Raw genomic sequence first — 16,009 nt, 5'->3', positions numbered from 1 at the left:
AAATTTTTAAAAATGGGAATGCAAGCTGGGCAGCCACTCTGGGAAACAGGATGGAGGTTCCTCAAAAAACTAAAAATAGAACTACCCTAGACCCAGCAATTGCACTACTAGGCATTTATCCACGGGATATAGGTGTGCTGTTTTGAAGGGACACATGCAGCCCCATGTTTATAGCAGCACTATCAACAACAGCCAAAGTATGGAAAAAGCCCAAATGTCCATCGATGGAAGAATGGATAAAGAAGAGGTGGTATATATATACAATGGAGTATTACTCAGCAATCAAAAAGAATGAAATCTTGCCATTTGCAACTACGTGGATGGAACTGGAGGGTATTATGCTAAGTGAAATTAGTCAGAGAAAGATAAATATCATATGACTTCATTCATGTGAGGACTTTAAGAGACAAAACAGATGAACATAAGGGAAGGGAAACAAAAATAATCTAAAAACAGGGAGAGGGACAAAACAGAAGAGACTCATAAATATGGAGAACAAACTGAGGGTTGCTGGAGGGATAGTGGGAGCGGGGATGGGCTAAATGGGTAAGGGGCACTAAGGAATCTACTCCTGATATCATTGTTGCACTATATGCTAACTAATTTGGATGTAAATTTTAAAAAATAAAATAAAATTTAAAAAAGAAAAGTATTTAAAACTGTTATTTTTGTTTCTATTTGCAAAATACATGATTATAGAAAATGTGGAAAAATACTAAAAAATGTAAAGAAATCACAATCATCCAAAATTCAACTAGCTGGAAATAACTCCTATTATTAATTTGGTGCTATGTAAGTAGTTTGTAACCCTTTTTTCAGTCCAGACAGTATCTTCAGCCCTTTCACACAGCTATAAATACAACTATACCATATGCAGACAAAGAAACTGCAGAAGATAAAGGTCAATTTTACTTCATAATAATAAGACTGCAGTTAGGTCAGCGAGAAACAATGGTACATAAATAAGGTAAACAGAATCTGTAAGTTTATTTTGGTAATGGAAGTGGTGATGACTAGAAAAGCAAAGTTCTACTCTTCCCTCTCTTTCTCTCTGTCCCTCATGGGATTCTCTCTCTCTCTGCCCCTCGATCATGTGCGCCTTCTATCTTTTAAAAAAATCAGAAAAATAAAAATAAAATAAAATAAAAAAACAAAGTCCTAGATTTGATTAGTGCCTGCATGTGGAAGGGGGAAGTGACAACAAAGATAAGAAATACCTTGTAGTTAGGATAAGAAAGATGCAGAATGAAAAGACGCAAAAGACATTTTTTTTAAAGTTTCTACTATGATAATATTAAAGTGTCAACAGAACATCTAATTAGAAACGTCCTCCAGGGGCATCTGGATGGCTCAGTTGGTTGAGCATCCAATTCTTGACTTCAGCTCAGGTCATGATCTCATGGTTTGTGGGTTCGAACTCAGTGTAGGACTTTGCACTGACAGTGCAGAGTGTGCTTGGGATTGTTTCCCTCTCTTTCTGCCCCTCTCCCCCTCAAAATAAATAAATAAACAAACAAACAAACATATTTTATATATATACATGTGTGTGTGTGTGTGTGTGTGTGTGTATATATATATATATATATATATATAAAGAAATGACCTCTAGAAAAAAAAAGATACATGCAACTAGACAAAAGAGAGAAAGATAGATCTGAAAGTCATCTACAAGCAGTAAAGAAGAATCTAGTGGCAAACTAGATTCTGTAAGAAGATGAATCATATAATTAAACTGGAGAAATATAAAAGCAAGAAGGTTCTGGGCTGCAATACCATATGATGTCTACAGTAAAGGCAACCTGAAGAAAAAGAGAATCAGGAAAACATCACAAAGATGAAAGGTGAAATGTTACATCAGAAGTAGGAAAAGAAAAACAGCTCCAAAGCTGAAATTAGACTAGGTCTAAAACAAACCTGAATATGTAAAGTATTTTTTAAAATCACAAATAGATAAAATACTCTATGATCCAGAAATTCCACTCCTTGGTATATAGCAGCTCTCCTCATAATTGCCCCAGACTGGAAACCCAAATGCCCTTAAGTGGGTGAATGGATAAACAAACTATAGTACATCCATACAATGGAATTTTACTCAACAATAAAAGGAGATGTCTGATACATGCAACAACTTGGATGTATCTCAAAGGCAATATGCCAAGTGAAAGAAGCCAGTCTCAAAGGTTACATACTACGATCCCATTTATATGACATTCTCGAAAAGACAAAACTTCTAGGGATGGAGAACAGATTATTAGTATCCAAGAGTTATTAGCAAAGGGAGAGTGACCATAAGGAGACAGCATGAGGGAATTTGAGTAGGGGGGGGGGGGGTGATGATAAATGTTCCATATCTAGACTTTGGTGATGGTTACCTGAAACTATACATGTGTTAAAACTCATAAAACTGAATACTAGAAAAGTCAGTTTTACTTCATAATAATAAATTTTTAAAAATAGATAAAGTATCTTATAATACTTATACTTCACTATTCATATTTGGAATATTGTTCACTCTTTAATGCAATTCTATGCAAGATGATAGTCTTATGTTCATCAGGGTTTCCAAAATTTAACTAGTTTTTTTTCCTGAACACTACTTAAGATTGTTCTTTTTCCACCAATGTTTTAAAAACTAAATTCAAATCTGAAAAAAAATTTAACTTATTTTCGCAAGATAGTCATATTTACCGAACAGATGTCTGATGATAAGTGATAGCCTGTCGCCTAAAAAAAAAATTTAACACCAAAAATGATTATCTTTCTAACTGCAGAAATGACTGAGAATCAGGAATTGGAACTGAGATTCTACATTATTTCATAAGACATTTTTATTCAAGGTTGCCTGCCGATTTAGCATGAAACAAAAAGCTGCTAAAAAAAAGTATGAATTTTGCTATCAGTGTGCCTTATGTTGCCACTGGAATCATGACTTCCTTCTCAGTCCAACTTCAAAAGTCATCTGTGTGGATGGGAAGCCAGAGACAATAGGAACACTGTAGGATCATAGGAGCAATCTGTCTTACACATAATTCAGTATTAATTCTGACCTTTTCACAACCTTACTAATCTTGTGACCTGTCATCAAGTGCCTTCCCCAACCTAGTCAGTACAACCACATCAATTTTTACAGGTGTGTTACTTAAAGATAAGTTCTTCTTGCAATAAATTAGGAGTCAGGTAAGGAAGATGTCAAGATTAATGTTCACAGATTACAGCTGACTCATCAATAAGCCCTTTACCAAAGAGTTTAAATCCTTTTTAGTTCACTGGCCTCTAACTCTCTTCTTACCATCTGCAAAGTCTTCCGCCATAGAAACCAAGCTGATGCCGTCGCGCCCCTGGCAACTGCCTTTGATAACGGCTGTTCTATATTTAACTAGTTTGACCTATATGTAAGTGTTCATCTCCGTCAGCCTGGACTGTCCAGAATCACAGAGGTGATGCCTTTCCTTATTATGTAACACACACCTACCCTTCATGGGGTCATTAGCTGAGTATACCAAGCCCTTTCTGGATATAAGAATTGAGAAAAGGTGTAACTGAAAAAGCTGGCTAGATTAATATCTACCTAGAAATTCTTTGTCAATTCAGTTTTATCATTAACAGTGTCATATTTAAACTGTCTGCAAGTTTTAAAACAGCACCAAAGATACCTATAGCCATGTGAAAACTATCACAACAGATTTTACAAAATGCTTCTTTACAGGACATTTTGACTCACCTGCACCTAGTGTTTAACATTCAGTACACCATCAGGGTGCTTTAGATAAAATTTTTGTTTTCAAGTTTTTTGTTGAAAAGTTTCAAATGTTTATAAATATTGGTATTTCATGGCTTTTTATTAGAAGTCTTTCACAGAACAAAATGGAAAATACATTTTTAAAAACAGAATACATAGAATAAAATTCATTCTATCTTGCAATTACCATGAATCCACTGGATCTTTTTATAAATCTAAGATATATTATGCTAGTTCAACATTCTAGAAATTATGTCATCATTACTCATCAATTATTCCTATCTTTTTTTTTTTAATTTTTTTTTAACGTTTATTTATTTTTCAGACAGAGAGAGACACAGCATGAATGGGGGAGGGGAGGGAGAGGGAAACACAGAATCTGAAGCAGGCTCCAGGCTCTGAGCCATCAGCCCAGAGCCCGACGCGGAGCTCGAACCCGCGGACCGCGAGATCGTGACCTGAGCCGAAGTCGGACGCTTAACCGACTGAGCCACCCAGGCGCCCCTATTCCTAACTATCTTAAAAAAGATTAAAATAATAAGAAAATGAAAAAATGATGGAAGTGCTCAGAGGGATAATGCAACGGTGGAAATCAATACCCCATGACATCACCCTTCAGCTTTCTTACCGTGTTGCCCAAAGTATACCACATCTTTCAAGAAGGTAGAAAAGAAATCTGGAGACAACATTCTCCATCTTTGTTGCCTGGTTTTAGCTTTAACTGAACATAGTGGAGAATTCAGATTTTTTTTTTTTTTAATTCTCTGGCCGTAACGGCAAAGAAAAGAAAACGGACAGAGGAAGCTATTTCATATTTATTAAGTGAATCCAAAGATTAATGCAGAGTGATTAGCGGCACCTAATGAAGATGGTGAAAATCATCATTATAAGTAAAATCTCAGAGTCTGTTCCCTCAGATGTCATCCTGCATAAGTTTTCTCAAACTCAAGAATGAGCGAATATTTCTAAGGACCAAAAAAATGGCATTTTCATCTAGTTACTTATTAAACAAAAATCTTCACAGTGCAATATTTTGTGACAAAAAACTAGACCATCTCATTTTTCTAAAAGGACACATGACAGTATTCTTTCATCTTTTATTTCATCTGTGCATCACAATTTCCTTGATATGGTTTCAAATAGACAGATGCTGAAGACAGGTATTATAGAGAGATAATGAGAAGAAACAGGTGATACAGACATTAAAAATCTGATTGACCAATCTAAAAGGTGTATACAAGTTTCAAAATGAAAATGTTTTGCAACTATGGAGCACCTGGTGGCCATCCTCTCTTCAACAAAATGAAGACTTTTAAAAAAATTTCTTAAGTACTGTGTCTTGCCAATGCGAGTATAAGAAAAACCAGAAGTTATGATAAGCTAGACTCTGTTAGAGGTGTATTTAAAACAGAATCAGTCTGTAGAAGTTCATGCATGACAACTGATGAACAGTTAGTCACACTCAGGGGCTCCTGCCCATTTGGATAGATGGATACACACACACACACACACACACACACACACACACACACACACGTGTATCTTCAAACCCAGGAAAATATGGAATAAAAACTTGGTTTGCTGTATTTAAGTTCTTATTAAATATTTAATAGTCTTTCACTCCCTTATATTCTTACATTTGTAAATTATTTGTAAAATACCTTAAAAATAATTTTTTTTAATGTTGTATTTATTTTTTCACAGAGCACGAATGGGGGAGGGGCGGGGGGGGGCAGATGATCTGAAGTGGGCTGTGCACTGACAGCAGTGAGCCTGATGTGGGACTCAAACTCATGAACCATGAGATCATGACCTGAGTCAAAGTCAGACACTCAACGGAGCCACCAGGTGCCCCAAAAATAATTTTTAAAAAGGAATTCTTTCAACCCAGATAGTAAATGGTGGTGATGAGTCTTCTTGGTATACTTGGTATTAAAAAGATTTTTGAAGCAGAAAATACTGTAGTATTAGGGATGAATGGTAAAACTGAATTGGTTCTGGCACTATCTGAGGAGTCAAGATCAGTTATTGGACTTGTACCAATCCACCAGGACCCATGCCTTCTAGAACCAATGTGGCTTAAAAGGCCAGAGACTTGAACATATGAACAAGTGCTTAATGGGACACAGAGCAGCAGGGGAGAAAACCACCTTGTGTCAGTGAAACAATTAAGCACTCAACAAGCAGACTAGAAGCATTAAAAGGTTTAAGAAGGCAACATTAACATTTTATTTTTACTGTCAATAAAAATAAGAGAAAGAGGGAAATGACAGGTTAGATTTGGCAAAGCTAGATTTAATAAAATATTAGATGTTATTGTGTTTCTATTATTTATATTGACCCATGTAAATCTATTATTATTCATTTTAATGTTTATATGATACCCATTTGCTACCAAGGAAGAATCAAGATGCTTCTATTTTTACCCCCATTACAAACAGTGCAGCGATCAACATCCCGGTACAAGTCATCTTGTGCTCAAGCACTACAGTGTTTCTCTAGGGTTGCTGTTTTGTAGGAAAACTCATGGGTCATGGGGTTGCACATCTTCATGATGTTGCCAAATTCATATGCAAGATATTACCCACTTGGTATCTTCTTCTAATTCATCCTACAACTAATAATGTATATGAGGCCCTGTTTCTTCACAACTTCACCAACTTTTGGTGCAATTAGTCTCTGTAAATTCTGCCAGGTTGTTTATAAAACGTATCTCATATTATGCATTTTCCTGAGCATATTTTCATTTGCTTATCTTTAGTTGGGTTCTTTCTCTGAAAAGTGCCTGTTCATATCCTTTGCCATTTTTTTTTAATTGTGATGTCTGCCTTTTTTGTACATATTATACAGGAGTTACTACAGAGAAGTTATTATATAAAATGCCAATTCTTTGGCGATTATATGCATTGTAAATATCCTCTCCAGTTTGAGACATCTGTATTTAGTGTAATTTGTCAGATGGAATCTTCTTATTATATTAATGTAACCAAGTTAACATTTTTTTTCCTTAATGGATTTGATTTCTGTATCTTAATAAAGAAATTCTTCTCTAGCCTCAATTCTTAAAGCTTCTGGCCTATTTCTTCCAAAAATATTTTCTCTGGCAAGTTTTAGTTTATTTTTTGCAAATCCATTCTGCAATTCTGTATGATGTGAGATAGGGATTGTATTTTATCTTTATCCAAACAGAAAGCCAATGATCTCGTCCTGATTCATGGAATATTCTTCCCCCTTTGATTTGTAATGTCATTTTTCATACGGCCAGTTCTTCTGTGTTCTATTCTGTTTCTTCGGTCTGTTTATGCAAGAACATATAAATGTCTCGATTATTACAGCTTTTTAGTAAGTTGTGATATCTTCTGAAATAAGCCTTCATAATTTTCCAAAATTTTTATGGCTCCTTGAGCTTCCAAAAAAAAAAAATCAAGTTGTTAAATTAAAAAATTGCTGTTAGACTTGATTGGGAAAGCATGAATTCAAAAATTAAATGACAGGGCAGACCTGTCATTTTTATGATATTGTCGGTATTCCCACATGTAAACATGTTTTATCTTATCATTTATTAGCTCTTAAAAAAAGATTCTCAAAAATGTTTACAGTTTTCTTCTTTAATTTTCCTGTAAATATTTGATTCTAGGTACCTTATAATTATGACTGTTGATGTAAGTGGAAAAACTTTTTTTAAGTTACATTTTCAATATCTTCAAATTTTCTTTGAGTCTTGGCCTTCTGAAGTATTTGAGTTTTCTTGATTCCTTTCCCAGCTCCTTCTCATGCTTTGGAAAAGCATGAAAGTTATACACAAATTTCACATACACATTTATGTTCATTAATAGTGCTATTCTCTTCCCAAATAATACAAATATCTTATATATATTTAATCTACTTCCCATGTTTTGTTCCATATTTTAGTTCTACCCTTAAAAACCACCCATATTGATGATTATTATTGTTGTTGTATACAGTGAGTGATTATTAAGTTTACCTCTTTTAAACTTTATTATGAAGTATGGTGTACAGAGAGGGAAGGTTCACGAAATATAAATGTATTTTTCAAGGAACCGTCACAAAACTAACATCTAGATAACAACAAGAAACAGAACAGTGCCAGCATCCTGGGAACATGTCCTCACAGCCCTTCCTCAATATCCGTCCCCTATTTTTCCCCATAGGCAACCCCAATTTGATTTTTTATGGTAATTACTTCTTGCTTTTCTTTATACTTTACCACGTAAGCATGCATCATTAAACATTATATTTTCATTGAACTTTATATAAATGGAATGATATAGTATGTATTCTTTCTCATCTGGTTTTTTTTGCTCAACATTTATTTGTGAGATTCACAACTGTGCATAGCCATAGTCTATTTCTCATTACTGTGTAGTACTTCATTGTATATTTACATGCCAATTTATCCATTTACTGCATATAAAGTTCTAAGTTAACAGTTATTCTCTTTCAACTTCTAAAAAGTAGTATTCGACCGATTTCTGGTTTCCATCATTTGTGTTGAGAAGACAGCCACCAGCTAACTGTTGCTTAAAGATAATCTTTTTTCTCTAACTGCTTTTAAGATTTTTCTGTTTTTGTCTGGCAGTTTAACAAAGATTCTCTATAGGAGTAAGCTTCTTTAGTATTTCTCTTGCTTGAGGTTCATGTAACTCCTGGAAACTATGAATTAATGTTCATCAGTTTTAGAAAGTTCTAAACCATTTTCTCTTCAAATACTGCTTCTGACCCATCCTCTTTTTCCCGACTTGCTGGAACTTTAAACATACTCACTAGACCTCCTTGGGGAATTTTCTATCTCTCTTCATTCCTTCCATCCTTTGTTTCTGGTTATTTTTGTCTAACATCTTTTAGTGCACTAATTCTCTCTTCACATGTGTCTAATCTGCTGTTTAAACCCATCTACTTGAGTTAATTTCAGTTGCTGAATATCTCATTACCAGAATTTCTGTTTTATTTTTTTAATGTTTTTATTTCTGAGAGAGAGAGAGAGAGAGAGAGAGAGAGAGAGAGAGAGAGAGAGAAGAAGAAGAAGAAGGAGGAGGAGGAGGAGGAGGAGGAGGAGGAGGAGGAGGAGGAGGAGGAGGAGGAGATGATGATGACGACACAGAATCTGAAGCAGGCTCCAGCCTCTGAGCTGTCATCACAGAGCCCTATGTGGGGCTCAAATCCACAAACTGTGAGATCATGACCTGAGCCAAAGTCAGATGCTTAACCAACTGAGCCACCCAGGTGCCCCTCCATTTGATTTTTTTAGTTTCCAGTGCCCTGCCAAAATTCTCAATCTTGTGTCCCTTTGAACATGGCAAGTGTAGTTATTTTAAAAATCTATATCTGAGAATTCCAATATATGGAGGCCCGAGTTCTATCACCTTTTGTTTCTCTTTCTTCAAGTGGTTTATGTCTTTGTACATCTGACTGCTTTTGATTATAACCAGGCATTTCATTTGCAAGCTATAAAAATAATTTGTGACTTTGCATGGTATTAACTTCTTCTAGGAAGGATCTATAATTCTGCTGGATGCTGGAGAGCATGAGCGATTTAGGAACTCTCAATTTAATTTTAGAGAAGTTAGATGTGATTCCAAGCTGATCTGCAGCTTTGACAGGATGTCTACTTCTGGTTAACTCTTGCTTCTGTGGTGTAGCCCTACAGGTTCCCAACCCAAACTGAGGCATGTTCATCAAGTGTCCTCTCTTCATGAGCCACGGATTGATTTTTTGCTAAAAATTTTTTATTTATTTATATTTTTAAAAAGTAGTTTCTTGGGGCGCCTGGGTGGCGCAGTCGGTTAAGCGTCCGACTTCAGCCAGGTCACGATCTCGCGGTCCGTGAGTTCGAGCCCCGCGTCAGGCTCTGGGCTGATGGCTCGGAGCCTGGAGCCTGTTTCTGATTCTGTGTCTCCCTCTCTCTCTGCCCCTCCCCCGTTCATGCTCTGTCTCTCTCTGTCCCAAAAATAAATAAAAAATGTTGAAAAAAAAAAAAAAAAAAAAAAAAAAAAAAAATTAAAAAAATAAAAAAAAGTAGTTTCTAAACTCAATGTGGGGCTCAAATTCACAAGCCTGAGATCAAGAGTCACATACTCTTCCAACTCAGCCAGCCGGGCGCCGCCATGATGGATTTTAATCCCTGCCCCCTTATTCCCACTGGCCTGTCCAAAGGGCTGCATAGCTGTTCAGCAGATCCTTCCAGAAATGGCACTATCTCCAGAGGAACGGTAACCGTACACACCAGGACCTTTTATTCTAGGCCTCCATTCTCCCCCTAGATCCTAAAAGTTCTTCGATGCCTTTAAGCGAAAACTTTTTCAATATTTGTTGAGTTCTTCTGGTAGTCTTCATGGCAGGCATGATTCAAATTTCCTAATATGCCACTATGAGAAGCAGAAGTTCCAGATTTTATCCACATTAGCAACCAATTTCATTGCTCAGCATTATTTCCTGTATCCTGTTTCCTTCTGGGTTCAATTTCCTTCAGTCTCAACTACATCCTGCTTCACATTCTTTCAGCAAGCCTCTGTAACTAGTTAATTCTATTAGCCTTTGCCTGAAAAAATATCTTCACTTCATCTTTATTCCTGAATGAGAATTAAGCTGGGTATAAAATTTTAAGTTGACAGTTACTTTCACTTAACTGTGAAGATATTCTTCCACTGTTGTCTGCCCTCTCTTGCTGCTGTTGAGAAGTTGGCTGTCAACAAAATGGATATCCTTTTGTATGTCATCATCACTTCTCTTTTGTTGACATTTAAGATGTTTCTCTTTTTCTTTGGCATTCTCTACTTTCACTACAATGGGTCTAGAAATAAATTAATTTTTATTTATTCTATTTGGGCACATGGTGCTATCACAATCTAAATATTTTCTTTTATCGATTCTAGAAGATTCTCAGCCATTCTATCTTTGAATATTGCCTCTATGCTATCCTTTCTATTGGGACTTCTCATCTTAGCTCTATTATCTCTACATCTCTTTCATATTTTCCATCTCTCTGTGCTACATTCTGGGTGATTTCTCTAGATCTATTTTTCTGTTTATCACTCCTCTTTTCCCCTGAAACTACTGGCTTTTGTTTAACACAGCTGTTGAGTTTTAAATTTTGATGATGACATTTTCCATTTATTGATGTGGCTTTCCCATGAGAATCTCTTGTGGCCTGGATTGCTGGAACATCCCCAGGGGTCTGCTTATAGCTAACAACCCCATGTTATCATTAGTCCAGGATTCATTTTTATTCTTATTTTTTTTAAGTAGGCTTCACACCCAGCATGGAGCCCAACACAGAGCTTGAACTCACAACCCTGAGATCAAGGCCTGAGCTGAGATCAAGAGTCAGGACACTTAACTAACTGAGCCACCCAGGTGCCCCTGGAATTCATTTTTTTTTTTTTTTTTTAATTTTTTTTTTTTCAACGTTTTTTATTTTTATTTTTGGGACAGAGAGAGACATAGCATGAACGGGGGAGGGCCAGAGAGAGGGAGACACAGAATCGGAAACAGGCTCCAGGCTCTGAGCCATCAGCCCAGAGCCTGACGCGGGGCTCGAACTCACGGACCGCGAGATCGTGACCTGGCTGAAGTCGGACACTTAACCGACTGCGCCACCCAGGCGCCCCTGGAATTCATTTTTAAGTTAATTTCTCAGCTTGGGAGCCCTAGACCACATAGATCAGTGGTGGTGGTTTGTGTGTGTGTGTGCGTTTTTAAATCCTAAGCATCAGTTAAGAATCCATACTTTAGAATTCCCATTGGAGATTCCTTAGCTCCCACTCAGATAGTTAAATGTTTTTGTTATTTTGTTGTGGTCAGCAGATAATTTCTAGTCCATTCTTTTCATAGAGGGCACGACCCCTTTGAAGGTTCAGGCCCTACTCCATACCTTAAGCTAATTCAAGGACTCATTCTCTGTCTGCTAGTGGGTGCTAAAACTCAAACTCACACATTATCATAACCAAAAGTTGCAATGAATATTTTTACCACTCTAATTTTCAGAGTTTTAATATCTAGAAATCTCCTTTTCTTTCTTGAGAGATAAATTATACATTTAAAATAATTTTAGTTATATTTTATCCAGTATTTGAAGGTGTTTATAGAAGAAAAGTTTTCAGTTACCTAGTCTACTGTATTGCCAGAAGCAGAAATCCTATGGCATTGTTTTTGATTTAAAAAAATGTTTTAAGATTTTATTTTTAAATAATCTCTACACCCAACATGGGTCTCAAACTTACAACTCTGAGATCAAGAGTTACATGCTCTACAGACTAAGCCAGCCAGATGCCCCTATGGCAATGTTTTAAACATCTGTCTATGAAATAAACATGCTATATATAGAGAGATCTATATAGATCTAAATATACATCTATATCTATCTATCTACAGAAAGATTAATTATAAGGAATTGGATAACTCAATTATGGGGGTTGACAAGTCCCAAAATCTTCAGTTGAAAAGATGGAGTCATAGGAGGGCCAATGGTATAGTTCTAGTCCAAAGGCCTGCAAACTTGAGACTGAAAGGGCTGATGTTTCAGTCTGGGTCAAAAGGCAGGTAAAAACTGATGGCCCAGATAAAAGCAGTCAGGCAGTAGGAAATTCCCTCTTACTCAACAGAGGAGCAGCCTTTTTTGTTCTAGTCAGGCCTTCCAACTGACTGAATGGGGCCCACCCATATTAGAGGAGGCAATTGCTTTAGTCTGTCTACCAATTCAAATGGTAATCTCATACAGAAATATCCTCACAAACACACCCAGAATAATGTTTAACCAAATGTGTGGGCACCCTGAGGCCCAATCAAACTGACATGAAATTAACCATAACAATTAGTAAACTCTGATTTGACTTTTAATTAATTTTTTTCCTAAGACCCACATCAAGCTTTCCTTTGAGGCCTAACAACTCTTAACTGTCACTCTACAACTGAGGTGACTCAATAGTAAGTAAACAAGCTGCTTTCTGCACATGGACCTTACATATACATAATTCTACAAGTCATGTGAGTTTAATTTCCCCCTTTTCCAAAGGATAAATGAGTTCAAGTCTCTGAAAATAATGTGGAATAAAAGTGACACCTGAAAATAAATTCATGATCTGTTTTTGCAAAACCTTTGGCTTACACAATCATCTATCTTTGTATTGTGTATATTTGGGTAATGACATTTGCTCCCATCATGTAAATCTCCCATAATCCCTGGTTCAGTGATATAATTTGGTACTAAATAAATTTCACCTGCATGCTTTTCAAAATACAGGTCACAGAAACAAGTTTTCCACCACAGGTTTGGGTTTCATTCATCATATTAAGTGATAACAAACTTGTACTAAGTTATATTAACATTACCCTTCTTTGCTCCTCTTCAGCATCAGCAAAGAGTTTACGAATGTTAGCCTCAGATTCTCCCACATATTTGTTAAGGATTTCCGGCCCATTGACCACTTTGGGCTCCCTTGCATTCAACATCTTGCCAATCTGTCGAGCCAAGAGAGTCTTACCACAACCTGGGGGCCCATATAACAGGATGCCTTTAACATGTTTGCAACCTAAAAAACAAAAGAAAACAGTCTTATATTAACCACCTAAAATCCAAGTGAGACATCTAAAGGAGTTTCCTTTCTTCTTCATATGAATGTTAGGAAAACTATAGTCATGCCATTAACATATAATATCCAAGTGCCATGAGCAAAACAAGAATGAACAACTAAAGTTCTTTTTTTTTTTTTTTTTTTAAAGTAGGCTCCACGCCCAGCTTGGGTCTGAACTCACAACCTGGAGATCTAGAGTTGCATACTCTACTGGCTGAGCCAGCCAGGCACCCCTAAAACTCTTTTTTTTTTTTTAACAGAGAATCCAGAAGCAATTCCTACACGAGTGCCAAAATTTGAGGGGGAAAGCTGCCAATTAAAAGTCTTTAGAAAAGTATATTTGAACTATCATTTAAAACAAATACTTTTAACTCTGAAAACGTCTCTTTGACCTAAATACCTAATTAGGAACTATTACTTATTTTCCATTCTCCTTTAAAGTCAAGGAATAAAAGAGATCTGCTTTTAGGCAAATTTAACCCAACACAAATCTATTATAACCCAGTAGGCTATGGAAACTGTATCTTAGTCATAGAAATTATAGGTGTACCTGTTGATACAAGCCCTCGAAGAATGGGCAAACATGTTTTGAGTTGGACTGGTATAGGCAATCCATAAGATCCAGACGGATGTCACACACTTAGTGGGTAAAGTTGAATGTCCTACTTCATGTGACTAATGCCAAGGGAGGCACACACTTTTCTCAGAGCCACCAAGATGAAGACGAAGTTTCAAAAGAATAGTATTCAATTCTTTTCTAAGCAAGCATTGCTAAATACCTTGAAAGGTATCAGTAACAACAGGGAAAGAGCAAGACTGGTGATTCTGACTCCCCAGGGGTTTTTTTTAGCCAACTCTTCACGAGCATTTACTCCACTTCTAAGATGGCAGTGACCTGTGGTTTCAGTTTACTCGCTCCAGGAATTCCCACCTTTCCAGCAGTTTCACACTTAGGGTGCAGGACTCTTTTTTTTTTACAAGTTTTTTTCCTTATACTACACCAAAAAGGCACTTTGTGAAATAACAATTTATTAGATTTCAGTGTCACACTCAAAAAAATAGGTGAAAAAGAAAACTTCTGAAAATGGAATATACATAGTGTTTGTCCTCACTTGGAACGAAAGCCTTAAGAAATAATTTCTTTAAAAAAAAAAATGACAATACATTTAATAAGTCCCATAAAAGCTATCACAAGGTACAACCAACTCTAGTGGGAATTTTAACTTCTGAGTAGGAAGACCCTTTGGGTTATCAGTATGGTCACTGCTTCTATATGTCAAAAAAAAGACTCTCCTTTAAAATTTTGAAATTAATGAGATCTTGCTTACGGTTAGATTTATAGAGACAAGGGGAACTTAGTGGAAACCCTTGAAGGCTTACAGTCTTAACCCTTCCCTCACAGAGTAAATTCCTGTCCTGAGAATCATGGTCCAATAAATGTCTTTGCCCTTGATCCACCCTTGGAAACACAAGTAGTAGGGAGATAAGGGGATAAGCCCTGAGCTTCTCCTAGAGGCAAAAATCACAGAAGCACTGCCAGCATCCAAGCCCCTGGGACACTTTTGATGAAAACTTTAGAACCTTGCTCCTCATCTTACCCTCTGAGCCAACCGCTACCATCATGATTTGAAACGATTCATGTAAACCATAGCAGAGGGAGGTGGGCATGGTGGTGGTGAAAAACGGCACAGGATGGGGGGGCCACAAAGGAGAACATGAAGACTTACTGAGGCCCTACAAATTGCCAGGCCTTATCCTCATCCTCCAATTTCTTAACTTTCTCCAAGTTTATCAACTACCTCCTAACCATACTTCCTTCCATATTAAGCTATACTTTCTTTCAAGGGTTCTCAACTCCTTGGCCTTCTTACACTTCTGTTCTACTCATCCCACAGGCCCTGAACACAATATGGCTTTACTGCACCTATGCATGGGCCACAGAGCACAGCCAGAGAAAATTACAGCACTGTGCTGATAGGATGTCCTCACAATTTCATGCTATCCAACTTTAGTTCCACACTCACTGCTTGTCAATACTGCCTGCCACCTTTTACTTGTTCTTATTAGACCACCTTCCGCTCTCTGCACTACTTTTCCAGATCTTCCCTGCTCTGCTCTTCTCAAGTGCTACCCCGCGCCATTAATTCATAGAGAAGATCTAGATTCCTGCTTCGCATATTTTTTTAAAGAAGACGAACAGGTGTGAACTCCCTTCAGCTTATTGCTTCCCTATCCACAAATTTATCTGCAGACGCATCCAATCTCCACCTCAGCACTGGCTCTCAAAGAAGAAGAGTTCCTCTTCTCCAAGGTTTAAGTTGCAATTATTTGTTTATATACCTTCTTCTCTATTAGACCATGAACTATTCAAGGTGCTCTCTTATCCATCCGGCATCGCAAACATCCACCACAATGCCTAGCACAGAATATGTACTCTTAAATAAATGGGTAAGTAAATTGTTGACTCCTTTCCTACATACCTCAAAGAAAATGAGGGAAAGAAGACCATTTTAAAAAATTATTTGAAGCTCTTAATTTATGGAATAGTGTTTACTTTCACAGCTGGACTAATTTAAATACCTAGAACACATATTTGCAATGACTGGGACTTTGCAAACTTAGCAGAGCTACATAATTTATAAATATAGATCTTCTTCAACTTACGATAAGGGCACCTCCT

General features: G+C 36.8%; 1 protein-coding gene across 1 annotated transcript in view; it reads right to left on the bottom strand.

Moving 5' to 3' along the window:
- NSF (N-ethylmaleimide sensitive factor, vesicle fusing ATPase) overlaps positions 1-16,009 on the bottom strand; it is a 150,576-nt gene that overhangs the window by 61,090 nt on the left and 73,477 nt on the right. The window contains exon 9 of the mRNA XM_058705386.1: positions 13,088-13,287. Within this exon, the coding sequence (XP_058561369.1) occupies positions 13,088-13,287 (200 nt within the window). The remainder of the gene's footprint in view (positions 1-13,087; positions 13,288-16,009) is intronic.

This window comes from Neofelis nebulosa, chromosome 16 (assembly GCF_028018385.1).
Source record: "Neofelis nebulosa isolate mNeoNeb1 chromosome 16, mNeoNeb1.pri, whole genome shotgun sequence".
Taxonomy (NCBI): domain Eukaryota; kingdom Metazoa; phylum Chordata; class Mammalia; order Carnivora; family Felidae; genus Neofelis; species Neofelis nebulosa.
The sequence above is the reverse complement of the archived record's forward strand: the minus strand, read 5'-3'. Positions and strand labels throughout refer to the sequence as shown.